Below are 25490 nucleotides of genomic sequence, written 5' to 3'. Positions count from 1 at the left end.
GTAGCTTACGTTATCCAAAGGGGAAAAAAGCTAATCCTGCTACTTCAGGAGCTAATGCTAGCCACCGTTGGCGTAGCCTAACGTTACCTATGTAGAACGACAAATAACCCAACACACGCACGTGTAACATTCTGAAATTTGTGTGATTTAGATGTACAATATTGACAGCGGTAACGTTAGCTATTTTGACGCCGAACATATGCATTCAGACTTTACTCAGTGTTTTGGATAATGCTAACCAGTAGTGATGGCAGTGCGACACTGAAGCTTCGATACACGCTTCAAACCCCTGGACTACAATCCTATTGAACCACTGCTTCAAAGCTTGCTTTGGTACGAAAAAATCACGTGACATGTGACGTCCGAAGCAGCAACTGCTTCACTTACTGAATGAATCACCGACTGGTTCGCGGTCCAATCACGTGATTCTCTGGCACTGCCTCGATCGTCTCGAAAGCATTGAGTGTTTGTGCACCCAATCTAACACATTCACCCCCTGTCATAGTTACACACACACATCCAACCTGTGCCATATTTCCCAGCACTCTCTCCTCAATAACAAAATACATGCGTTCATCAATCTTTATTTGAACATGATGTTCAGTCTTAATGTGTGTGCATCAAAGAATTTTCAAAGTAAATATACTTTAAATCCAAGGGTGATTAAAGCAAAGATGCTTTATAACTAATGGTCTTTTCTACAAAAGTAAAGCAGTTTCTCCAGCACTGCTCATCGAGGGGCGTGCGTGTATATAATTAAAAGCGTCGTGTCCACCAGCTAGCCTGTCTAATTTGCCTGCAGCCTTGAACTTCACCAGGAGAGGTCACTGTAACTGAAGCTTTGAGTACTGAACCCATTTTCGAAACAATTGGCTCAGGTGGTTCAGTGCTTCACGAGAGCTTCATTTGCTCATCACTACTAACCGGTCACCTACCGTTGTCGCGATGTGTAGAGTAGCGAAACAACCTAGAATGCATCACGTTACGTCCTGTGCGTCAAAACTATGTGACACCCCGTCGCACATGAGAGATGTAACCGTATTGCTTAGATTATAAACTCTCAGCAGTCTAAAAAAAACTATTCGGCCGTCAGTGACGCTGTGTTGGTGTTTGACAGGAGAGCCTCATAGGTGGGCTGATTAACTCCGAGTGAGACAAACACACTGAGTCATGACACTTTTTGTTGGTGCAGCTCTGCAGCTACCAGAATTACGGTGTTTCTGCAGTTGTTCTACGTTATTAAACCACGGTTATGCTGCGCGATCATGCGCAGTAGACGCTGGTGCCAACAGGAAGTGGCCCTCTAGTATTTTATTGGTCCAAAACTGGTTTCACTGCTCTCCATTCAAATCAGCGGGGTGGCTTCGTCCAGTAATATACTGTCTATGGTTGGACCCCTCTTGTTTACTTACACCATGTGTAAGTGTTGTTTAATTTTTACTCTGTTAATCGTATGTTGTTTTCAGTTATTTAATATCTTTATTTAAAAGTATCTATTTGTTTATGTTAGCATGCCTTGTAAATATGTTAGTTCAATAATGTAAAAAAATATATATAATTAACGGACCAAGCTAGCAGCTTTAGCTTTACCTAAGTGCGCGCTCGTTGCTACGGACGCCTAGCTCGTCGTCACTAACGGGAACAACAGGAAACTACTTCCGGGTGAAGAAAGCAACCGGGTATCCACGTGAATTATCAAAGGTTACAAAGTAAGTAAACTGCTTCAGTTTACGTTTCACCATATATTGTGCAACTATAGCAAAATGGTGTCACTGCCTGGCTGCCTGATTAGTTTGTTTCTCCATCGATTTAACCTGTTAGCTGCGATTTTAGCGGCTGTTAGCTAGTTAGCATAGTTTACCAAGAGTGTGCTCTGAATAAACTTGTTCATTCAAGTGTTGCTTTTGCCGTGTTATCACTCTTTAACATCCTGAGGTGTCGTAACTCAACATGTCTTCGATCAGGTGTTAGCTCATTTATCGACAGTGGGCCTGAAAGCATGTTCATCTGAACCTGAAGACATTTTGTGCGTTTTATGTTTCAGACGGATTCCGATGAGGACGTGATCTTTGTTTCTTCAAAGTGTGCACTTAAATCCAATGAGATCACCTTGGACCAGGTACTGATTTCAGATATCCAAGTTTGAATCAGGATAATTTGTGCTGACCGATGAACACATGCTAGGCAGAATAATTATCCAGGATTGAAACACAAGTTATTGGACACACTTTACATGACCATGCATGCAGATCCTACGGTGTGACCGTGTGCTTAACAGTAACACAAATTAAGCGTGAGTAGTCCACAACTGAGGATAATCAGTAGAACCTGCAGCAGAGCTTGAATTGGCAGACACAAGCAGAATGATACATGAATGCAAGGTGTGAAAAACAACTTTGCAGATAGATAAAATATTAATTGACTCCAATGCACTCTGTGTTTGTTCTGCTCTGTTCCCTGCAGGCGAAGCGACTGGCCCTGCAAAGAGACATTGATCAGCTTTCCCAGCCCAAGCAGTTAGCCAAACCTTTGGTAGGTGTTAGTTGCTCTATTGCACACTTGCACAAACACATTGTCAATGAGCCTGGTTTTGCAATTTAATATATTATCAATAGGTATTGTCTTGCAGTAATTGTATTTCTCTCACCAGACAAGCCAAAGGTCTGTTGCTGTGGAGAGGCCACTGGAAATGGTGAAAATGAAGATGGAGGGTGAGGAGAATGTTGTAAAGAAGGAGAAGAAACTCAAGATAGGACAAGTCTCTCTGCTTGAAAACAGAAACAGTACTGTTGATGATGGGAGCCTAGCAAAGGTGAAAAAGGAAAAGAAGAAGAGTAAAAAGGTTGATACAATTATCATAGAAGACGAGTCTTGTGATGGAGGTGGTGAAAAGGAAGAGAAGAGGAAAAAGAAGAGGAAGATTGTCACTGAAACTCTGAATGATGCAGATGAGCCTGATGCTAAGAATGGAAATGACGAAAAAGTCCGCAAAAAGAAGAAGCAGCAGCAGCTGGCTGAACATCAAGTGGAAACTGCACTGAGTGCAGTAAAAGAAGAAGAAATGGGAAAGAATCAGAGGAAGAAAGTTAAAAAAAAGTCTGTACAAATGAAACCAGAAAATAAAACGATAGAAAAAGATGAGGAGGAAGAACAGCAAGCTGGAAAGGATAAACTGTCAAAGAAAGCCAAGAAGACAAAAAACTATATTTTAGTTGAAAGCTCAGAAGAGACTGAGGAGCAAGTTAAAGAAAAAAAGAAGAAGAAAAAGACTGAAAAGGAAGCAACTGAAGGCACAGATGAAACAACAAAAAAGAAAAATAAAGCCAAAACAAAAGTGGCTGAGAATGATGTGAAGTTAGAAACATCAGAGGGAGAGACTGGTGCGGTTGAAGAGGTAAAAGTGAAAAAGAAGAAAAAGAAAGAAGCCAAAAGGGTGAAAGTTGGAAATGAAGAACCTCAGATCAAAGGCAACAACAAAAGTAGCAAAGTGGAGAAACACACTATGCTCAACAAGAAAGACAAATCCACAGAGAGTGAAATTGTTATCATAGACGAAAGGAAGACTGAGGTAAAGAAAAAAGGAAAAAAAGACAAGAGTAGAAAAGCTTCTGTGGAGGTAAGCGAAGTAGAGGACACAGTGCCAAAGAAGAAGAAAAGGAAAAACAGAGAGAAGGAAGAGCCGTTTATGCTCAAATGTGAAGAAGTTGAGGTGCAGAGTACAGAAACTCTTGTCACAGTAGCTGGGGACTCAACAAGCAAGAAAAGCAAAAGGAAGAAGAGCTCCATTAAGGTGGAAACACAAGCGGAGAATGTGAGTTTTGAAACTAGTGCAAAAAAGAAGACGAAAAAGAAGATGATTAAAGAAGAGGTGGAAGACCAACATGTAAGTGTGTGTCTGAGGCCAATGACGCTGCGCTCTGTCGTTTTCTTTTTTTTTTTTGCCTGGCAGTGAACCTCGTTTGTGATTTGTTGTGTTTCAGGAATCACCCCAAGTGGACGTGGTCTTCTTGTCAGAAAAAACTGGAAACTCTGATGAGGTCACCATCAACCAGGTAAACACGGCTCTCATCCATCACCTTTTTATGTGTGACATTTATGTTGGCCGTTAATGTAGTTTGACATTTTGGGAAGCCAATGGTACTTTTCATACAACGTTTTTTTTTTTTCAAATAACTCTGTAAGGTGCTGGTAAAAAAATGGTATGTCTTGTTTAATTTGCTTAATGAAGTGGATTTTGGTTTGTCATAGGAACGAAGACAGGCTTTACAAATGGAGATTGACAAGGCCTCTCAACCTCAAAAACCAGCCAAACCTACGGTAAGTATTAGATAAGAAAACTATGGAGATCCCCTTTGGCTTCTTTCATTGAATGGGTACTCCAGTATTTAGTATTACACTTTCATGAAACTGAGGACTCAGGCCTATTTAAAAAAAAAAAAAAAGAAAAGAAAAAAGAACTGGCAAAATTGATATAGTAGAGGCAGAGATCCTACTTTTTAGTCCCTATTGCAGGTGAAGCTAAAAAAAACCACTTGATTTCCCATAATGCAATTCAATAGCATATTTTTTTTCTAAAGAAATTCTAAAAATCATTAAATTGTGTAGGGTTAGGGAGAGTTGCATGTCCTCTGTAGATACAAGGATTTAAAATATATTTATATTATTTTCACATTATCGTCAACATCAGTAGTGTTGCTAGTGGGACTTGCCAAAAGTTGGAGAGAAAAATCTGTGGAGCTACTATCCAATCATAAGGATTCATCAAAGTAACAAGTCATAGCCACAGCACTCCTCGTGATGGGTAAACTGAGCTTGATGTATAAAATCAGTGGAGAGCTCCTTAATAATCCATGTATGATTCGTTCTTTCATTATTACGTTTCAAAATCACATTGGAAAAACAAGTTGTGGTTTTTCTGATTTTAAAATAGAAAATGGAAAAATACAGTAAACCAAAAACTGTAAACAAAAAAACCCAGACATCTGTAGAGGAGAGCGGAGCACAACCTACACGTGTGCCTGTTGTTTGCAACAGCTGTGGTCTGCATCGGGCTATATACAGTCTACAGTCGGGCTTCATCCAACCAGAGAGAATGATCAGTGTCCGCAGCGCACCAGGTCGCTCCCGCGACCTCCTCTCCCTCGCCCTGTAGCCTACACTCCAGCGCCCCGCTCCCTAACCGGTAGACCTAATATGCGTTGTGTTGTCAGTGGAACCGGCGCACTGGACAGACAGTGGTCGTTCCCTCTGGCTGGATGACGTTCGATGCTCCTGTTTTACGCATAGCCTAATTCATGTGCCTACTGCAGCTGGAGGCTCTCCGCAGTGCCGCGAAACTTTCTAAATTCTTCCATCTCACGAAGAATATAAAGGTCAGGTGGAAACCGCGTAGAGAAGCTGAACGAAAATTACCCGAACCTTTTAATCCGTGTATGATTCGTTAATATACAGCTCGCCGATTTAACTAGTAACAGTTCATGTTTGCTGTCTACCATTGGATGTACTCACAACTATCATTGAATTAATTTGATACTGAAGAAATCTTAAAAACCAGAGGATTCTTAGGCAACGTCTGAGGGGTTTCTGTTCCTCTCCCAGTTGCTAGTTAGTTATAAACTGAACAGTGAGCCTCCTGTTTTTCTAACTAAAAACCCATCTGGGTTGATGTTCAAGCTCTTCTTAATTACATTTAATCAGGCACTGTCATCGCCCAAGTATATATCTGCTGCAGGTTTATTAAGTGTAACACACAAAGCTACACTAAATGGACACATTAAAAATCAAAATATATATTTTTTACAAGAGCTAATATTTGTCCCCACTGTCTCTGTTCCTCAGGGTTTCGGTCAGTGGAGCACCGCCCAGTTCGATAGCTCTGACCAGCAGCAGAAGTTCCTCCGGTTGATGGGCGGCTTCAAAAAGGGTTTTCAGCCAGCTACGGGGAGCACTGGAGGAGCAAATATGGCCCTGGGGAAGGAAGCACAGCAGCAGTTGCAGCAAGGGCTTCTGGGAGAGTTTGAACGAGCTCACTCGCGCAGAGTGGACTTCAGTAACAGGGGGGCAGGACTTGGGTTTGCTGCACCATCCAATAAGAAGTTCTCCATTGACATAAATACACGTCGATCAGTTCGCTTTGATGACTGAGCTACGAGTGTTCGGAGGAGTAATTTTTGTATATTTGAGATGTGTATATGTTTGTAAAGATTGTTTTTGTATGTGTAGTTTTAACTGTAGATTCGGACAATGAACTGTTTGCTCAGGTTCACTGGAAAATCCACATCCCACAACAGACTACTATTATAACACCTTGTACATAAATGAATATCAGAGAATGGACACAGTGCCATTTGTACATACTGTATATTAAACATCCTGCTGCTCAAGGAACTGGACTGATTTTGTAACTGAGAATCTGTGTGTCATGGGATTTTCATTAGGTCTCTGTTCACACTTTGTTAGTTCTGCAGGGGAAAATTAACAATTTTATTTTTGATTTATTGTTTACCTATAAAATGTCAAATTTGATAATGCTCATCACAATTTTCCAGGCCACTGTTGCATCTCCATACTACTTTTGTCCAACCAGCAACCCAAAAACACTTCATCATAAATGACAAAGGAAAACTGCAAGTCCAGCAGACGTCTGACATTTTTGTTTGGCAATTAATTATTTTTTGATAGAGTAATCATTGCAGCTCTACTTTCCGTCCCACTTTTCATTAGCGAGCTAACACGTCCATGGCACCTACACTTGTTCGTGTTTTTTCTCTTTTAAGGTGTACCAGACAAACAAATTTTCATCCTCTGCATTACTTTCATTCTCATAATAGCTACAAGCATGAGGAAAACAGACACAATGTGTCACTTGCGCAGGTGATAAGACATGGGACAAGCCTTTGGTCTGAGTCCTGGGTTCAATTCACCACTGTGTCACATCCACCAATGTGTCCGTGAGCAAGACACTTAACCCCTAGTTGGATGAAAGAGTCAGCTAAATGAATACATGTACATCTTAAGTCAGTGTGGATAAAGAGAGTAAACTAATTGATTGGTTTGATAGTCATTTTATTTCAATCTTACACATGAATTCCATCTGCTGTAAAGTGAATAAAGAATAAGGAAATTACACTTTCTCTTTGCTTGTCGTAGGCTCAATCATTTTGATAATGTGCTGGATAAGAAAGAAATATTTGACTATCATACATTGTACTTCCATATTCCTCGCATGGTAGCTGTGTTGTAATTCTGATTGAACATTAGGCTCTTAATCAAATTCACCTTCCTTTAAAACTACTGTCAGGACATTAGTTGAAACTGGAAAGGAGTAAGGAAAAGGAAGCCTGAGGAGATGGTATAATGTCGCTTTATGGACAAGGTTTAAAAAAACAAAACAAGGCGTCTGCATATACAACATCATGCAAAACAAGTTTCAAAGTGTGGTGTTATGCATCATTTTTGGTCGAATCCTCATTTCAGACCAAAACAGCCACTGGCCTTAGAATGATCTCAGAATATGAGTGTTCATTTTTGCCTTTACATGTGATGTAGACAGGGCCCTACACGTGTAAGCACCCAGCATTCTGCACCAACTGCTTCATCCTTCGAGCGACCTGTTGATCCGCCATAATACCTATTAGCAAAACTAAGGGAATCCTGCATCTGTGGAAAAGGCCTTTCTTCACTAGGTGCAAAATTATGATGTGTTAAGCGTCCCAACATAGAGGTTTCTTAGAAAGTTTGGCAGCTGCAATGTAACATTTTGTTCAGTTAATAACATCTTTACAACAGTCGCTACGTTGTTTGGAATATGTCCTGACAACTTTGAAGTTTGGTCCGACAACGCTTCTGTGTTTTCAACCTGGCACATTTAAATGATGACAATATGTGCAGAAGGCAGGCTATTTAAAAAACACTTAAGACAAACATGAAACCAAAAGTAACTAACAACGTCCAGTCTCTCAGAAAATATCTGAACCAGGCTACTCGACGACAGTGAGAGAAGGGGTTGGGGGGGAAGCTGTGTGTTCCTTGTGGAAGAAAGACGTTTCAGGGCTCTCATGCCTGTAGATACTCCGGCTGCACTCGCGCCACTTTGCGGAACTCTTTGGCGTGTGTCCGTGGGCACTGCATCTCACACCAGCTGATGGGAACCATTTGGGAACCTGATTCAACAAAGATGTGATACAATTAAGTCAACACATTGTATCATCACACTATTAACACCACAAGACATATTCAAAAACCTAAAGAGTTATTGGAAGCAAAAAAATATTAAAAAACAACTGCCTACAGATGCACATGTAACCCTTTTCTCTCATGTTTCATAGACAGTTACTTTTGCACCATCTTGTGTTCAAACAGGAGACTCTCAATCTGTGCAGTGTTTTGCTGGAATCCTCCTGTGTTTTGACTGAGAGAAACAAAAGAGGAATCGTGAGAGTTACCTGCTTCGCTGTGTGCCACCACCACCCCCAGTTCATTCTCCGCTGTTGTCAACAGGTAGTTAGACTGCACATCACCAAGAGAGATCTGACATCACAGGTCAAGGCTTAACAACGCAGAAGTAAACATACAACCACACCAACCACTGAAGTGGCACTGCTCTGTCAATTCACTCATAGTAAAGATCCAAAGGTAAAAGTAAAAGTGTAAATATGCATCTGCTACTCATAATAATCCTCGCACCCCTTTTATTAAACACCAAAACACTCCCAGACATCATGGGAACTGATAACATGACATCTGTGGAGGTGATTTTGTTTTTCGTTATCCAAGGCATTCCTATTTGAGGAATTTCAGATGGGGGGGAAGGGTGGCAACTGGTGCATGAGCTGAATAGTTTTCACAACTGATGAATTGTTTCCATTTTCACTCTTAAAATAGGTATTTAATACCGAGTGCAGGTGAAGGATACCACTTTCGCCAAGACAATGTCACCAGGTCGGAAGCTTTTATACGTCTCCACCTGTAACAAAAATGCTAAGCACGTTATCTTCGATCAATAAGTAAACAGGAACTAAAAAAGATGAGGATGATCTGGGCCCTGTTTCAGAAAGCAGATTTAACAAACTCTGAGATTAACTGTGATCGCTGAATTGACTGAGCCTGAGACTCAGAGTTTTCGGTTTCAGAACAGCTGATCAGAATAAGTTCAGGAGTATGTTGAGCCTGATAGCAAAAAATGAAAAAGCCACCATTAATGCAGCTACGATACTACGATTCACCAATGGTAACAGGTAAATAATGGCAAAGCCTCCATTTAAATTGGGTGGAGCTGAAAAAAGGAATGCGTGCCAACACGGACCATAGGATCTAAAACGCAGGAGTATAGGAATGATCAATAGATTAACAATATTACATTTTATACAGCATTGCTCATTCATCATTTACCACATTTGAATTTCCTTAATGAATGATAAAGTGATGGAATTCTCCTATATCCCATTACATTCATTTGAAATGGGCTATAGGCCTGTTTATTCAGCTGTAACCTGACGGGAAAAAATGCCAGAGGCAATAACTGAATATGAAAATTAATCGAACAGATCAGACATAATTTGGACCAATTGTAAAGTCACAATCCGACGCAGTAGGTTAGCCTATTCATTTTTTTGGAGGGGAAAATGTGTCCAAACTGACTGTAAAGTTTTAGACGTCTATGTTACATTAATAAAATCTTGCTCATTTCGTATTTAATGAAATTATGTCAAAACACATTCAGATTGTCAGCACCTAATAATGAAAAACTCACATTTAAACTACATTTATTTGTTTCAGCTGCACCACAGTCATCTTCACTCTCTCATATTCACATCATATCACACATGATAATACCATATGGATGTTCCGATCAGTGCGACTACAATATGAAAGATTACTGTTATTTGATCAGTTTTATACAGATTAGTTTAAACAGTGCAGTAGCCTACTAATGTGTAGTATTACTGCAGTAATGTAGCCCACAGTAAGTATTTTGGTGCAACTGTTGCCAACCTGAAAGCTGCCTTTAGTCCACTGACTCAGTGTTGTAAAGGACAGTGTAGCCTAAAGATTTTATTCTGTGCTGAGGATAAATCCACGATGTCTGGAGATAACTCTCTGTCCATACATCGATGACAGACTGATCATAAAAACAGTCATGTTCAAGATCATGAATGAGGAAATGTCAGACAGCCGCTTCAGGCTCCGCAGGAGGGGAGGAGTCAGACAGAAACTCAGCATTTGTCTCCTCAGGAGGAGGTTAGGTTCACAGTGTAAGCTGCCGGGGTTACTGATCTAGGGTTTATCTGATCTCGGTCTCTGAAACTGAAAACCCAGAGTTTCCCTCATCTCAGGCTTAGCATACTCAGAGTTTTCACAAAACCCGCTTTCTGAAACAGGGCCCTGATTGGATACATAGATGCAAACACACCTTGTCTTTCTCTGTTGCTCGCACGTCTTCTTTCCTGTTGAGTCAGAGGGAGTGGACTCAGTTTTGGGAATGACAAAGAGAAATACAACGTAAAACACTGTTCCACTATCAAGACAGATGTTTGGGGGTTACCTGATAGTGCCTCTGAAGCGGTCCTTAAGCGGTGTGGAGCCTACATAAAGGATGTGGACCTTGGCAAACCTGGGGTTGATGCTCGTCACCTGTCCAAGCAAAGAACAGTCGGGCTCAAGACAAACCACCCCTTTGATAAACAGATCAGATCCTCCAAGTATAGACAAACAGTATCTGATTCCACTGCATACCTTACAGGTGACTATTGCTCCAACATCTGGTAGTAGTTGTGTTTCTGTTTCCCTCACCACTGAGATCACTGGTAACTGCAAAGAGACATCAATCAATCACAAGTACTAATGCACACATGGGTCACATAAAATCAGTTCAGTACACCAAAATAAGGTCCATATATCATTACAGGCCCTGAACAAATCAGTTGAGTCACATTCACAAACGTTGTGCAACACCTGTCCTCTGGCCTACACGTCTGAGTGCTGCAGGAGCTTTCCCCAACTACCACACCCCTTACCTCCTCTCCCTCATTTTTCTTGAGCACGTAGCCTGCTAGCGACGAGTATATGTAGCCGTGCCGCAGGTATACTCCTGTGCCGGGAATACAGTCTTCTACGCTGCATAGCTTATCACCTGGAGACAGACAAGAGGGGGAAGACATAGCTGTTTTCAGGGGACAACTCTGTATGTATAATTTTAACAAGCAGTGTATATACAGCTATAGATTGGTGACAGGTGTACTTTGTGCCGCTGAAGAACACCCTTGAGGAATAAAGATGAAACGCATACAGAACCACTGTTTACACAGAAAATATCACTTACATCATGTAACACTTTGTCTAAAACTGTCCTTCATCTGAGGAGGCCAATTACTGCTCTAGAATCACTTATCTGGTCTCTTTGATCCATTTAACCTCGGCTTTAACGTTGACGTGACGGTAATGGATGTTACTACTGCAAAGAACTGGTGTTTCAAGCCACTTTCACACATCAGACACACTTTCACATATCAGACATCGGGATATTTACTTGACGTGAAACATATTTGTTGACATTTCCTACTGCCATCCGCACATTTATATCAAGATTTCGCATGAGTGTGTCAAAACAAGTGAGAGAAGGAATGCTGCTGTCCTGCCTGGGGCGATGGGCAGGGCTGTGAAAGTACGAGGAAAGTTAAAGTCCCGCACAAGTAACGTTGCGGTTATTACCCGTAAAATAGTGGGATGTCATGTTCCTGAACGCACCTAACGTTAACTTACAGCGTCAAATATCCACTTTCCATACTAGCCATGCATTAATATGTACATTAATGTAACGTTAAGCTCACGTCAAGCATGGCATCTAGAAATAACTAACACAGCACTTCAGACCTCAGTGAAACGTTAACTGTATTTTCTATCAACACAGCGACGTCTACACAAGACAACATGAGCACACAAGGACAAAACGGTTAAGAGTCTGGTTTAACTACATCTTAAGTAGTAGTAGTCTAACAAATTTACGACACTCACCAGGAACACACAGCTTCATGGGCGACATGTTTTCGAGAAGCACAGCTCGTCAGTTGATTGGCTGTGACGAAGGGCTCAAGCCGATTCTGATTGGCCGGTTCCACGCCGAGAGGAAAAAAAAAGGACAGCTCAGTCCGCCATGTTTGTTGAGGCACACATGAGAGGCACATGCCATGAAATGCTGCCTCAGAGCAGAACAGCACAAAATGTTCAATTACTTACTTCTACAGCAATAACGTCTTATAATAATAATGATGAACCAATGTATTGGTAATCACGTTCTTAATTTTTATGCACATTTTTATGTAAGTGTGAGTAAGACTAAAGCAGTATATTTTAGGGAAAGAAAATACTGGTAAAAAGCAGCTATACCAACTGCTGCACCTCCAGTCACCAGTCTGTCAAGCTCCTGAAGTTTGCGGACAACACCACCCTCATTGGGCTCATCTCTGGTGGGGATGAGTCTGCCTACAGGTGTGAGATTGACCATCTAGTGACGTAGCAGCTCTATGCTCTGGAAACAGTGGAGATGGTCGTTGATTTTAGAAATAGCCTAGCCCCAGCCTTGTCCATCATCCTGTGTGACTCCCCTTTCCCCACTGTGGACTCCTTCCACTTCCTGGCCATCATCATCTTGGCACATTGCACATATTTGTTGTTAATTGTTCATTTTTATTGTTGTATATTTTTATTTCATTTATTTATTTTTATTATTCTTATATAACTTGCATTGTCTCTTCCATATTTATATATTTCTACATTTATTTATGTCGACTGTATGTTTGTCTATGTGTAGCACTTTATCACCAAAGCAAGTTCCTCGTATGCGTAACACGCTATTTGGCAATACAGCTCTTTCTTCTTCTTCTATAGAATTAATTTTTCAGATTAGGCTACTTATGTGTATTTAGCAAATGTCAACGCCATCACATTAGAGCAATATATGATGCACACTTTGAGATTCATTGCTTTGTTGAAAAGCCAAATCCTAAAAGGATTTATTGCATTGTGGTGAGGAAACATACTAACGAAGAATCCATGTTGGGACAAAAAAATTACAACCACCCATGTCAGTCTAAGGTCCATACAAAAAAGCGACAAGGGTGAATGAAGTTCGTCGTATTGTGTAAATGATCACATTCCTACAGCATACATTTTTAGTATAGTGACTTAACACCACATGTCTGCTAAACAATACCAGCTTTACAGTTATCTCCTTGTACTTTTATGAGTTTATTATACTTTTTAATTCCCTGTGGTCAGTATAACATTTCACTAATAATACATGTCATGTATCATATATGTAGTCCAGTACCCCTTTAAAACTAATAGATTTACTTTTATTGTTCATGAGAGACTTTGCCCAATCAATTCTCCATATCCATATGATTCACAAGGACCGAGTGGACAGTTATGCTGTAAAATGACATCAATGATAAATGACAATGATAAAAGATTTCATCACATCATGGCTCACAACATTTATTCTTGCCACAACAAACAAAAATCAGCAGTGCAGAGCATATCAATCTGCCCTTTTAACAACAGCCAGTGTTAACACTTTATAGGTTATACTGTTCCCACTGAGATTTCACCTACACTGGTCATAAATAGTAAGGAATACGGGGGTCGACTCTGCAGGGTTAGTCTATGTTTGCTCCTTTTCGCTGGTCCCTAATTTTGCATTTTGGTCAGTGCTTAAAATTATATTACAGATGGTCTCCATTGTCTAATGATGAAATGCATGTTTCAGTATGTCACAAAGTAAATTCCAATCAAACCAAACACTACATTGTATGTTTGTGTGAAAGCTGAGTACTACCAAAATAAAGTGCACATGGTGTGTCTGTGATGACAGTAAATGACTTTGGAAAAACTAGCACATCCAGGGTGGGGTAGGGGGTCTATTACTTGGCTTTGCCCTGAGCAGCCACAGCTTCCATGGCTTTCTTGACAGTCTCTTCATCTCCCAGAAACTGCATGGGTCCTAAAGGCTTCAGATTCTTGTCCAGCTCGTACACGATGGGGATACCAGTGGGCAGGTTCAGCTCCATGATGGCCTCCTCTGACATACCTGGGTAACAGACATGCAGAGCTTTTAGTGCATTTGCATGGGCACTCCTTTCATCTGGTCAGACTAAGACAGGAGAGTTTCATTTCAAGTGGTCAACCAGGTGCTCTACAGCTGATACTAAGTATGATGGCAAAGACTACTTGCTTACAGAAAAATGTTCACAACTGTTTTGAGAGGGAAACAATGACATTAACTCAACAATGATCCTGATGTTACGTGACCAATTGTTTGAGTGTTTTCAACACTTGCGGGGGGATGGAACTCATCCTCCAAGACCAATGGAGGCCAGTTTGACAACAGGGAAAACAGTAACAAGGTAATTTACAGCAACCCCAACCAGGACTTTGACTCTGGGGACAATGAAGGAGAGGCGTCATGCAGGAGAAGAGGAAGATCTGACATTCAAGAGCGTGTAGAACCAGAATATTTTCACATCTTACATGCAAAATTGGAAGGGTTTATTTCCACCAAACCAGAGTTGGTGATTATTGGAACAGAGAAAAGACTAACCAAGATGGTTTTTAGTCAGTTTTAACTTGTTTCTATCAAGAAAAACAGATATTTCCTTGTTGACATTTTGTGAGAGAGCGCTTTGCTGAGAGCGCTTGTGTAAGTTAATGTAATGAACATCTCCCAGCTGAAACTACAGGGGGACGGGTAAACAAGACTATCAGACTATCGCCTCTTGAGGTACAGGGTAACACGTGACAGGCCGGGGCTAGCTGGTTAGCATGCCAACTTTAGTAGATATCTCTGCAGCACAATACATAGACGTCTTTGACAAAATGTCTCTTACCTTCGAGATGCTTGACAATGCCCCGGAGACTGTTACCATGAGCAGCAATCAGCACCCTTTTTCCATCTTTGATCTGGGGGACAATCTCTTCATTCCAGAAGGGCAGAGCCCTGGCAATGGTGTCCTTGAGACTCTCACAGCTGGGGAGCTGGTCCTCCGTCAGGTCGGAATAACGCCGGTCCTACAACAAAAGAGAAAGTCAATGTTGCCAATCGAGTTTTAGCCATTAGGCTAATGTAGTGAAGATGAGAGAAAGACACATCACTGTTTTCCTGTGGTGTCACCTTGCTTATGGCCTGATAGAAGTCATGCCCTTCATCCATGGGTGGGGGAGGAGTGTCAAAAGAGCGCCTCCAGATCTTGACCTGGGCCTCTCCATGTTTAGCTGCTGTTTCAGCCTTGTTCAGCCCAGTCAGGCCACCATAGTGGCGCTCATTGAGGCGCCAGGTCCGGTGGACAGGAAGCCACATCTGGTCGATGCTGTCCAGAACAAACCACAGGGTGCGGATGGCCCTCTTTAGAACAGAGGTGTAGCAAATATCAAATTCATAGCCAGCGTCTGAGTGAATTAGAGACAGGACATGACAAAGATGGTAAATTAAATGATCATTGGCATTTGAGACAAAGAGAGATGTTTCACTAATAAGCGCAGGACAGCAAATCATCAAATCAAATTTTACAAACAATACACACACTACTGCCAATGGTAATGATTTACAGTGTTTACTGCTTCTCTCCCAACATTTACAGATTTGCTTTTGCTTAGTCAGGAACAGTACATCATGGGGCACTGGCAGACTGTGGGCTCTGCAGAATTTGCCTGCTAATATGACAAAAAATGGGGAGGACCAGGAAGGAAGATTGTAATATGTCCTGGCCTTTCCCTTCTCTCCTCCTCATAACCCCACAAGATCCAGAACAGTGAATAGCAAACGTTTCCTCAGCAAACAGCAGTAATCTACACTGATAACAAATGCATCTCTGCTCAACAGCCTGGCCTCCATTATTCCTTAGATCTTAGACAGTAAACTTATGGCTGAAACAGTGGGCTCCTTCACTTTTTTTCCATTACATCCAAATCTGTGTGTCTGAGTACAGAAGCTGTACATTTGAAAATGTTCCTACATTCTAGTGAAGTCATCATGGACATCTATCAGAACTATCTCTGCTGTTCACAAATCCAGTACACAATAGGCCTACATATAAATCATGTATCAAAACACATATTCTCACTATTGTCTTCATGTGTCTTTACTGGAAATCGCTGAGGTAAGGAAAACCTAAAATAAGGAGCATATGACACCAGGGGACGCCATACCAGACTGTCCTTGACTGGTGTGTGGGTCCATCATGTGCTCAGGGGGAAAAACGGGTCCAGCAGAGACTCTGTTGTCTGACAGATGTCGGATCAAACAATTTGCAGCATCTATAATTGTCCACAAACTGTGGCCACTCCAGTTGGTTATTTTAATTGTTAAGCCCCCCCCCCCGCTTGCTGGCTTGTCTTGTGTCGTGGCGCAGTGGGCCCTGCTACCGGTTTCCCCATCCGCCAGCGTTACATAAGCACTGGCCTGCAACAGCTTTAATCCCGATTATTCCCTGTGACATTATCTGCACTACCTTTCAGCGCCTGTCCTCCTCTCTTTGCCTCGTGCTCCCCGGTCTCACTCAGGTCCGCGTCGAACCAGCCGCAGAAGCGGTTCTCCTGGTTCCAGCAGCTCTCTCCATGGCGGATCAGGACCAGCTTGTACGCAGCCATCCTCACACCGACGTCCTCTGCGATGTATTTCCGGAATATATGGGGTAAGTGACTCTTCTTAATACGTGGCAGCGGCGCCGCAGATTTGGCTTCACTACAACCCCAAAGAAGGCTACTAAGACGCGGGCGCAGTATTTCGGTAGCCTCAAGGTACAGTCTGTGACAGCAGTAGGTTTAATGGAGTTGGCTGGTCCGTCTTAACTTGACATATCTCACGAGCCGAGCTCTCTTCCTGCCGGTTTCCACCAATCAGAGCTGCAGCTGTGTGCGCCGGAGGAGGAGGGAGGCAGGGAGGATGCGCACAGACGCACGTCCACACAACCAGCAGTGCGTCCTGCATCACATGGGGAAACTGCCTTTTTACACAAACAAATATCACGAATGGTCACCAAAGTAAGTGCAAAAAATACCAGTATACACATTTTATACCAGTCACTCAGCTTACAAACATCACAGACTGTTAAAACAACAGCACATCTGTATTCTTTCTCTTTTTCACTAATTATCTGAGATGGCAGTTGCAGCACAAGTAATCTGCACTGTGGCCTCATTTTGCTCTTCATCGCCTAAAGATAGACATGCTGAATCAAGATGTCTCTCTCACAAATGTGTCTGTGTAGACGCTAGAACTATGTGACTTTGACGCATTGTTAGGCCTAAACTTAGTAAAACAGGAACACAGATTTTAAAGTAAATGAGGTGTAATTTAACAGAAATGATTAGACACAGGAAAGACTGGTGGCTTTTAAATTGCAGTTTGCTCATGAGGACTTATGAGGACCTCATGGACTTGGGACGTGACTTGGACTTCCCCAGCTATGACAAACTCTGACTATTACTATTACTAGTAGCCCAAGTTTACATTGGTTGCACTGGGGTGTGGCAGTATGTGGGTGAACATCCTTCCCCAGTCCCTCATTCAAACCAGAATCTGCTCTGCTGAAGTGTTGCTTGAGTATGACAAAAAATTCAGAGAGCTTCAGATATTGGCATTCCTGACTTTTGACCTTCCAGTGGAAGGGGTAGTCAGAGTTTGCCATTCAGCATTTTAGCAGCATAACAAGTGGTCAAGAGTCCACAATCCATGACGGGAATGTTATCTGCTGAAGAATGTTTAAATTGAATGTGCCTTTGTCAAAATAGTGTCCATTGCTCAATGGCAGTCTGATCTTGAATAATAATAATAATAACTTTGATTTATATAGCGCCTTTCACAAACCCAAGGACGATTAACAAACAAAAGGGGGGGGGGGGGGAAGAGGTATTTTTTAAGCAGGGTTTTAAAGGTTATTCTAGAGGAGGCAGAGCTGATGGCAAAATGAAGCTTATTCCAGAGTGATAGTGCACTCACAAAGCTCTGTCACCAAATGTCCGGAGCCTGGAATTAGGGACAGCAAGCAGGTCCATGTCAGAGGACCGCAGGGACCAAGTGTAGGGATGGAGTAGATCTGTGAGGTACTGAGGTGCAAGTCCATGGAGAGATTTGTATGTCAGTAGGAGGATTTTATATTTGATCCGGGACTTAACTGGCAGCCAGTGGAGCTTCTTCAGGATGGGAGTGATGTGAAGTCCAGGTTTTATGTGGGTGAGCATCCTAGCCGCAGAGTTCTGGACATACTGGAGTCTGTCAGTAGCCTTGCTGGGCAGACCGAACAGGATACCATTACAATAGTCGAGTCGGGAGGTGATGAAGGAGTGGATGAGGGTCTCAGCTACAGAGTTGAAGAGGCACTGTCGGAGTCTGGAGATGTTCTTAAGATAGTAAAAGGCAGTTTTAGTAGTGTTTTTGTGTGTGAGACTGGCACCAGTTCAGAGCAGATGCCCTTAAGGGTGATGAATTGTTGCCTGTTGGTGAGGTAGGATTGAAACCAGGAATACACCGTACCAGTGAGGCCAATGAGTTCAGAGAGGCGAGTGAGAAGAATGGAGTGGGAGACTGTACCGAAGGCTGCAGAGAGGTTGAGAAGAATTAAGATGCTGACATGGCCAGAGTTAGCTGCTATGAGAAGGTCATTTGTGATTTTGATGAGGGCCGTTTCTGTGCTATGATGTGTCCTGAAGCCAGATTGAAATGGCTCGTAGAAGTTGTGATGTAGCATATCATGGTTGAGTTGGGCAGCCACAGCTCTTTCCAATAACTTGCATATAAAAGGTAGGTTGGAGGTTGGGCGGTAGTGGTTTGGATCATCTGGGTCCAGGCCAGGTTTTTTGAGTGTAGGGATCACTGCTGCAGTTATAAAACTGGTTGGGACCACCCCAGAAGACAGCGAGGTGTTGATGATGCTGACCAGTGTGGGACCCAGAGTTGGAAGACATGCCTTGACCAAGGCAGTTGGCATTGGATCCTGTTTGCTGGTCATGGCCTTAGCTTTTGACACTAGCTCAAGAACTTGAGCTGTATTAAGCGGGGAGAAAGAGGAGAGGCAGTCCTGCGGTGTGGAGACAGTTGAAGAGTTTATGTCCAGTAGCGGTAGTGTGGTTGGGTGGGATGAGCTGGAGTTGCTGGTGGATGGTTTCTACCTTTTTCTGGAAGTATTCCAGGAACCTGGATGCCAGCAGTGTCAGATGGTTGAGGAGGGTCAGGTGGGCAGAGTAGGCGGTTGATAGTGGAAAAAAGCTGTTTAGGTTGATGTTGTTGGTTGCCAATGAGTGAAGAGATGATTAACTTGGCCTGGGACAAAGGGATAAAAGTGAACAAATTTAGTTCATTCATTGATCAATGACACCATCAAAGATAAAGTATGTACACATGTGCACTATTTCCTGCATATTGGTCCACTGAATCTTGAATTTGACATGCCTTGATAAGTAAAATCACTTATATTAATAAAATTTAATTGTTTTGGTTTATTTTGTGTAGGATGTAAACACACTTTAGAGTAGAATTTGTTTTTTGTATATCCCCTCAGGTCAAGTAATCTGTCGAGATTACCCCGTCTGATAACTGAAAGTTAAACATTTTCCTCAGTCCCGTAATGAGGCTGGCGTTTTCATCAAAGGCTTTTCTTTATATGAAGGTAATTGATTGGGTTAACTATGATCTCACGTGCCTTTCGTGAGCGGAATGAGTGTGTCCAATCAGCGCTAGAGATTAGGTTGTTGACAGGGGCATTTGATCGCTAATTGGTTAAAGATCAAAACACTCAACTGATCCCGCCTCTTTCCGGAAAATGACAGTCATCTGATGTGTCTTTTTTCCCGTGTTTCCTTGTTAGCCAGCTTCAGTACTAGCCAACAAAACAACCGTCCCGCTTTCTGTCCCTCTTCTATTTCGTCCTTTTTTCTCTCTTCGCTTTCTCCAGGAATTAAAAGAACTCCTCGTCCAAAATCATGGACGAGACGAGTCCGCTTGTCTCTCCGCTCCGGGACTCCGGTGATTTCGGCTACGGTCCCACGGAGCCCACAAGCCCCCGAGGCACGTTTGGAAGCACACCGGGCTCGGTGGTGCGTATCCCGGCTGGCAGTCCGGGTCGAAGCCGGGAGAGACAGCCGCTTCTGGACCGGGACCGTGGGAGCTCACCGCGGGAGCCGCACAGGAACGAGTTCCCGGAGGATCCCGAGTTCAGAGACATCATCCGAAAGGCCGAGCGAGCCATAGAGGAGGGGATCTACCCGGAGAGGATCTACCAAGGATCCAGTGGAAGCTATTTTGTCAAAGACTCACATGGGGTAAGAAGAGAAGCTGTTAAAGTGCAGCTTCTGATTAGCAGCCGTTGGTCCTTTCATTACTGATCTGTGATATATGAAGTGTGTGTGTGATGCAAGGACTGCCGGACTGTTGTGAGTCGCTTCTAGGCAAGGCCTCTTCAAACCAGCCTGTGATGACTAGGCAAATGGGCTGCAGGACATGCAAACACAACATTAAACTACACTATACACACTACACTACACTACTTTTTATACAGTTTTGACTAATATACAAACATTTCTTAGAATAGAAAAAGAAAAGAATACAACTTCATTGTCTACCAGTGTGGAAACGCATCTTTGGTCAGTATGTTTCGTAGATTAAAACATACACACAAGGCACAACACCTGGTTCTGTGGCTTTCTTGGTAGTTTAATGGCCATGTTGGTGACCCCTGCCAGATTTAAATAGATAAAGAATTTTCATGTATTTACTGAAAACATAATCAACATTTACATTAAAGTATTTTTCAACATCTTGATCTGGGTGCTTAGCTCCCCCTAAAACACCTTTATCATCAATGTGACTGCGGCTATGCTGGCAGGTGTTCATCATCTCCGATCCCTCTGCTGAGGCAGGTAGTCTGTGAAGGTCCACCTCCGACCTGCTGTCACAATTTGTTTGTGCAAGTGTGGACCATTATAGAGCATTTTTCCCCCATTTGTCACCTGTGACAACGTCTCTTGACTCTTTCTAATCGTGCCGGATTAATGACAGTAAACTTTTATCACCACTACTGGAGCCCAGCAGTAAAAGTCTTGAGCAACTCACAGACACTGGCCTCCCACTACAGCCCAATCTATAGTGTGTGTGTTTTGTTCAGTCCATGTAAAAATAAAGAAAAATTGGAAGTGTATCTTTAGGTTTTCTGGCCAGATCCTCACACATTTCACGTGTTGTTTTTTTCAGTCTGTTCAAGATAAGATAGTCTGGGCCGTGTATGTGCCTCACTAAAAGCTCACAAAACAGAAATAAGTATTCTAGACCTAAAGTTTCTATGCATTGACCCTCTCCCCTCCACCTCTCCAGTTCCTTTAGTTAGTCACTAGTGTGCTTCATAGTCATGTGCCAGCTCTCTGTGAGGATATAATTCTTTTCGATGACAAGGTTTCATGTTGAAATCGGTGTGTGTGTGTGTGTGTGTGTGTGTGTGTGTGTCACACTAGGCTAATGCAACATGTGATTTTCTATATGCAACTTTAAAGTGACACTGCACCCAAAATCTATCTTTTGCTCACGAAATACTTTATAGACAATCTGTAGTTGTACTTTATAGAGCACCGTGGCTGTGGATAACTTCAGTTCATATCAGTTACACTGGATTGCAATAGGGACAAGTTTTCACTGAATAAAATGTTTAATTTTGAACCACTACTGCTGTCTGCTCTCTCTTTCCTGATTGTTGTTCCCTGCTTTTCCTTCTCATTTTCCCCACTCTGCCCCTTACAGAAAATCATTGGTGTGTTCAAACCTAAGAATGAAGAGCCATATGGCCAGCTGAACCCCAAGTGGACCAAGTGGCTCCAAAAACTGTGTTGTCCCTGCTGCTTTGGCCGCGACTGTTTGGTCCTGAACCAGGGTTATCTCTCGGAGGCCGGGGCCAGCCTGGTTGATCAGAAACTGGAGCTCAACATCGTTCCCAGGACCAAGGTATAGCCATATACTGTGCTGCCTACGCTTTATAAAAGCAACAAACCATTTGTGAAATACTCCCTCTCTCTAATCAATCTTCTGCACTATAGGTGGTGTACCTGGCGAGTGAAACATTCAACTACAGTGCCATAGACAGGGTGAAATCTCGAGGAAAGAGGCTAGCCCTGGAGAAGGTGCCTAAAGTGGGCCAGCGCTTCCACAGGATTGGACTGCCACCAAAGGTAAGCTGATGAATTGTTTCATTACACAGGTGATTTTGGTGAATTTCTGTATTGACCAAATGGGCACTGTTTGTCCAGTGACCAGTGAAGGAAAATGTCATCCTCAAAAGGCTTGAAATTTAACCTGTTACAAGTTGTAATACGTAAGTAAGTAAAATCTAGAATTATTATCTGTATTATCTTCTTTTACTTCACTTAATTCTTGATTTTTGTATATACTTGTTGCCAGTAATTGACATTAATTGTGATATTTAATGTTGATAATTAATTTCTGGTATCAAGTTTCATTTTAGCTGCTACAGCAACAGACGGATCTGCTGTCACAATGTCTATGTGTGGCCTTTGGCCCACATGAAAATACACCAAGGTTCAAAGTTCATTTTTGAACTTAACAACAGTTTAAAAAAAAAAAAAAAAACACAAGCTGGGGCTTTCAGTCAAAAGAAGACACAGCTAAGCAACAAAATCTAATTTTGTATGAAGGGGTTTTAGGGTGGATTTTTTCCTTTAACTCAGTTGAGTGCATTAAGGCAAATGGCATTACAATACCCTGATGTCGTTATTCCACTAGGTTGGTTCCTTCCAGCTCTTTGTTGATGGCTACAAGGATGCAGATTTCTGGCTGCGGAGGTTTGAAGCGGAGCCTTTACCTGAAAACACCAATCGTCAGCTCCAGCTGCAGTTTGAGCGGCTCGTAGTCCTCGATTACATCATCAGAAACACAGGCATGTAGTCACCCTGTCGGCACTGTCAGGGCTGGATCATCATTATGGGCAATTTTTTCTGCAAAGTGAACTTCTTCATTAGAGTATATATTGTTATCAAGATGTTGTTATACATTCAGTCACATTCCTGAATTCCTCCATGGCAGGTTTTATCTGACAGCATTGCTGAATGAAATTCATGTGCTTGTCACAGACAATGAAATGGTTTGAATTTGAGTCTCTTTTTTGGGGGGGGGGTGGTGGTTTGTAGACAGGGGAAACGACAACTGGTTGTTGAAGTATGACTGTCCCATGGACCCTGTTGGGAATAGGGTGAGAACACAAAGACAACACACACTCTTACAGACACAGAGTCTTGACATTCATTTTTTTTTTTTAAATGCTGATCCCAAGGGCTGAATATGTGTTCATTTATACCTATATCCTTATTGCTGTAGGACACAGACTGGGTGGTAGTAAAGGATCCCATCATCAAGCTGGCAGCTATAGACAATGGTCTCGCCTTCCCCCTCAAACACCCCGACTCGTGGAGAGCCTGTAAGCACCTGCATTGACATTGTTTTTAACCCATCACTGCTCACCCTTGGCAGGATGCAGTTCATGCTTATGAAGAAACAGCATATATATGAACCTTTCTCTATACCTCTATTACCACACACACACACACACACACACACACACACACACACACACATATATAAAGATGGATTGTCACTGTGTTATTAACTTTCCAGCTCTTTACAAGTAGCAAACTTAATCATTAAGACAAAGTTTTCAATCACCAGACCCATTCTACTGGGCGTGGCTTTCCCAAGCCAAGGTTCCCTTCTCCCAGGAAATCCGAGAGCTGGTCCTGCCCAAACTCTCTGACCCAAATTTCATCAAAGACCTGGAAGAGGACTTGTATGAATTATTCAAGGTATGAAGGGATGTTTGCAGTATGCAGAACAATGCAGAATGAAGTGAGGTAATTTCAATGAAGTGAAGTAATTATGTAAATGAGTGGAATGTGATAATCTGACCTAGGAATGAAAATAAGGGAAAATGCAAGATGGAGAGGAGGATGACTCCGTTCAGTGGCTGTGAACATCATGTGTAACATACGTGTACTGTCTACTGTGTCTCACAGAAAGACCCTGGTTTCGACAGAGGACAGTTTCACAAACAAGTAGCTGTATTAAGGGGGCAGGTGAGTTTTCTCCTCTCTTCTCTAAACAGCAAAATCTAAAGAAAGTAAGAAAGGTTCACTCTTTTTCATCAGTTTGATATGCAACTTACTGTTCCGCCTTTTCTTTCTCCTTTTCATCCCAAGATCCTGAACCTGTGCCAAGCCCTGAAGGACGGTAAAACACCCCTGCAGCTGGTCCAGATGCCCCCGGTAATAGTTGAAACAGCCCGAGCACCTCAGAGAGCCAACAGTGAGTCCTACACACAGAGTTTCCAGAGCAGAAGACCTTTCTTCACCTGGTGGTAGGAACGGTTCACTGAGCAGGAAGAGGAGGAACAGCAGGAAGCTTGGAGCGAAGAAAGGAGCGAGGAGTGGCGCACTTGGAGGTCGCACGTTTCTGTCCTGGAACTGGGAATAATCAACACCCTCCCCTCCTCTCCTTGTGGATATTTTGGTTACAAAGAGTGGGTGGAGAGATGAAGACAAAAGAGGAAGAATGTCATAGCATATCTTCCCTGTTTGCTTCTGTGCCTTGTGTGAATGTCAACGAGGAGTCAATGCCTAAACGATGAAGACTACCTTCCTGCGAGAGAGAGAAAGATTTGAGTGAGATGTTAGACTTTTCTTTTGGACTTCTGGGTGCACTTAATGTTTGCTCACACACAGGCATGCCAGTCAAAAGCCTCTCATACATACTTTTGTTTTTGGACGGGGGGTGTTGCATTCCATGTTTATTTCTTCTTCATACCTTCTCTGCCTTTTTAATATCCATCTGCATATTCCCCTCCCATGCAGTTAAAATCCCTGGGCTGTTGAAAGCAGTGGTGCCACTAGTTAAGACCAGTATTTTCTTTTTTAACAAATGAGAGAAGTGTGCATTGTGGTTCGGTCTTAAAGAATGGGGAACTGGGCACTTAGTGGTGTGTTTGTCTTTACACAGTGAACACAAGCCATGTGAACTGGTTTCACTCATTGCGCCTCCTAACTGTTTAGATTAGGATCTACAAGTCATCTGGGGAGATGTTGGAAAGCAGAGGCACTTTTGGTTAAAGAAACGAACTGTTTGTTAAGCTGAGATAAGTAAGACTGTCTCAACTAATTTTTCTTCTTTCACTGATGAGTTAAACCATTGAACAAGACAAAATTATCCCATCTGCAAGCAGGCAGAGGGGGGGTCCTGGGATCCACTCCCAGTCCACAAGCTCCTGGTCGTCTCGGCCATGTTGATTTCTGTTCATTTTCTGGCTCGTGGGGTGGACCTAAGTAAACAACAAAGTAACGTCCTGCTGTACTGAACTGATATGAAATGTATTGTGACAATGCACTGTATAATTTGTATGTAATATTTAATGATAGATTATAATTAAAACATATTCCATTAATACAAATGACTT

At 42.4% G+C, this 25490-nt stretch overlaps 4 protein-coding genes across 6 annotated transcripts; 2 read left to right on the top strand and 2 right to left on the bottom strand.

The window, feature by feature from the left end:
- Window positions 1-1438: 1438 nt before the first annotated feature.
- On the top strand, window positions 1439-6387 carry knop1 (lysine-rich nucleolar protein 1). Of its 2 annotated transcripts, none has more exons than XM_046047737.1 (7): window positions 1439-1709; window positions 2045-2119; window positions 2464-2532; window positions 2651-3883; window positions 3981-4052; window positions 4249-4317; window positions 5839-6387. In XM_046047737.1, the coding sequence occupies exons 4-7, from the start codon at window positions 2690-2692 to the stop codon at window positions 6142-6144; spliced, it is 1641 nt and encodes a 546-aa protein (XP_045903693.1). In that variant the 5' UTR covers window positions 1439-1709; window positions 2045-2119; window positions 2464-2532; window positions 2651-2689; the 3' UTR covers window positions 6145-6387. The 2 variants fall into 2 exon arrangements, with proteins under 2 accessions (XP_045903693.1, XP_045903694.1); XM_046047738.1 differs by lacking the exon at window positions 1439-1709 and adding an exon at window positions 1743-1935.
- Window positions 6388-7347: 960 nt separating this feature from the next.
- exosc1 (exosome component 1) lies at window positions 7348-12098 on the bottom strand. Of its 2 annotated transcripts, none has more exons than XM_046047734.1 (8): window positions 12013-12098; window positions 11016-11131; window positions 10735-10809; window positions 10544-10632; window positions 10412-10445; window positions 8915-8965; window positions 8445-8529; window positions 7348-8162 (listed from the first exon to the last, which is right to left on the bottom strand). In XM_046047734.1, the coding sequence occupies exons 1-8, from the start codon at window positions 12038-12040 to the stop codon at window positions 8056-8058; spliced, it is 585 nt and encodes a 194-aa protein (XP_045903690.1). In that variant the 5' UTR covers window positions 12041-12098; the 3' UTR covers window positions 7348-8055. The 2 variants fall into 2 exon arrangements, with proteins under 2 accessions (XP_045903690.1, XP_045903692.1); XM_046047736.1 differs by lacking the exon at window positions 12013-12098 and adding an exon at window positions 11710-11928.
- A 1380-nt stretch (window positions 12099-13478) lies between these two features.
- On the bottom strand, window positions 13479-16897 carry pgam1b (phosphoglycerate mutase 1b). The gene is made up of 4 exons (XM_046047960.1): window positions 16503-16897; window positions 15167-15441; window positions 14883-15063; window positions 13479-14086 (listed from the first exon to the last, which is right to left on the bottom strand). Exons 1-4 carry the CDS (start codon window positions 16639-16641, stop codon window positions 13920-13922), a joined length of 762 nt encoding a protein of 253 aa, XP_045903916.1. The 5' UTR covers window positions 16642-16897; the 3' UTR covers window positions 13479-13919.
- A 2901-nt stretch (window positions 16898-19798) lies between these two features.
- pi4k2a (phosphatidylinositol 4-kinase type 2 alpha) lies at window positions 19799-25484 on the top strand. Its single transcript, XM_046048108.1, has 9 exons — window positions 19799-20310; window positions 21779-21979; window positions 22072-22203; window positions 22775-22928; window positions 23179-23240; window positions 23366-23465; window positions 23714-23847; window positions 24058-24117; window positions 24241-25484. The coding sequence occupies exons 1-9, from the start codon at window positions 19972-19974 to the stop codon at window positions 24400-24402; spliced, it is 1344 nt and encodes a 447-aa protein (XP_045904064.1). The 5' UTR covers window positions 19799-19971; the 3' UTR covers window positions 24403-25484.
- The last annotated feature ends 6 nt before the right edge of the window (window positions 25485-25490 follow it).

This window comes from Micropterus dolomieu, linkage group LG04 (assembly GCF_021292245.1).
Source record: "Micropterus dolomieu isolate WLL.071019.BEF.003 ecotype Adirondacks linkage group LG04, ASM2129224v1, whole genome shotgun sequence".
Lineage (NCBI taxonomy): Eukaryota > Metazoa > Chordata > Actinopteri > Centrarchiformes > Centrarchidae > Micropterus > Micropterus dolomieu.
Note: the sequence above shows the minus strand (reverse complement) of the source record. Positions and strands in the feature narration are given on the sequence as shown.

Bases quoted from the DNA above. Each gene is read 5' to 3' on its own strand.
- exosc1 (XM_046047734.1), bottom strand. From the start codon at position 12,040: ATGTCGCCCATGAAGCTGTGTGTTCCTG. The intron at 10,633-10,734 runs GTATGCAGTGGA...TTGCTTGGACAG, and splicing joins GAGCAATAGTCACCTGTAAG to GTGACGAGCATCAACCCCAG. The intron at 8,163-8,444 runs GTAACTCTCACG...TTGTTGAATCAG, and splicing joins GGTGGCACACAGCGAAGCAG to GTTCCCAAATGGTTCCCATC.
- knop1 (XM_046047737.1), top strand. From the start codon at position 2,690: ATGGTGAAAATGAAGATGGAGGGTGAGGAGAATGTTGTAAAGAAGGAG. The intron at 3,884-3,980 runs GTAAGTGTGTGT...GTTGTGTTTCAG, and splicing joins AAGAGGTGGAAGACCAACAT to GAATCACCCCAAGTGGACGT. The intron at 4,053-4,248 runs GTAAACACGGCT...GGTTTGTCATAG, and splicing joins ATGAGGTCACCATCAACCAG to GAACGAAGACAGGCTTTACA.
- pi4k2a (XM_046048108.1), top strand. From the start codon at position 19,972: ATGGACGAGACGAGTCCGCTTGTCTCTCCGCTCCGGGACTCCGGTGAT. The intron at 22,204-22,774 runs GTAAGCTGATGA...TTATTCCACTAG, and splicing joins GGATTGGACTGCCACCAAAG to GTTGGTTCCTTCCAGCTCTT. The intron at 23,466-23,713 runs GTAAGCACCTGC...TTCAATCACCAG, and splicing joins CCCCGACTCGTGGAGAGCCT to ACCCATTCTACTGGGCGTGG.
- pgam1b (XM_046047960.1), bottom strand. From the start codon at position 16,641: ATGGCTGCGTACAAGCTGGTCCTGATCCGCCATGGAGAGAGCTGCTGG. The intron at 15,064-15,166 runs GTGACACCACAG...CTTTTGTTGTAG, and splicing joins TCTATCAGGCCATAAGCAAG to GACCGGCGTTATTCCGACCT. The intron at 14,087-14,882 runs GTAAGAGACATT...TCTGTTACCCAG, and splicing joins CATTGTCAAGCATCTCGAAG to GTATGTCAGAGGAGGCCATC.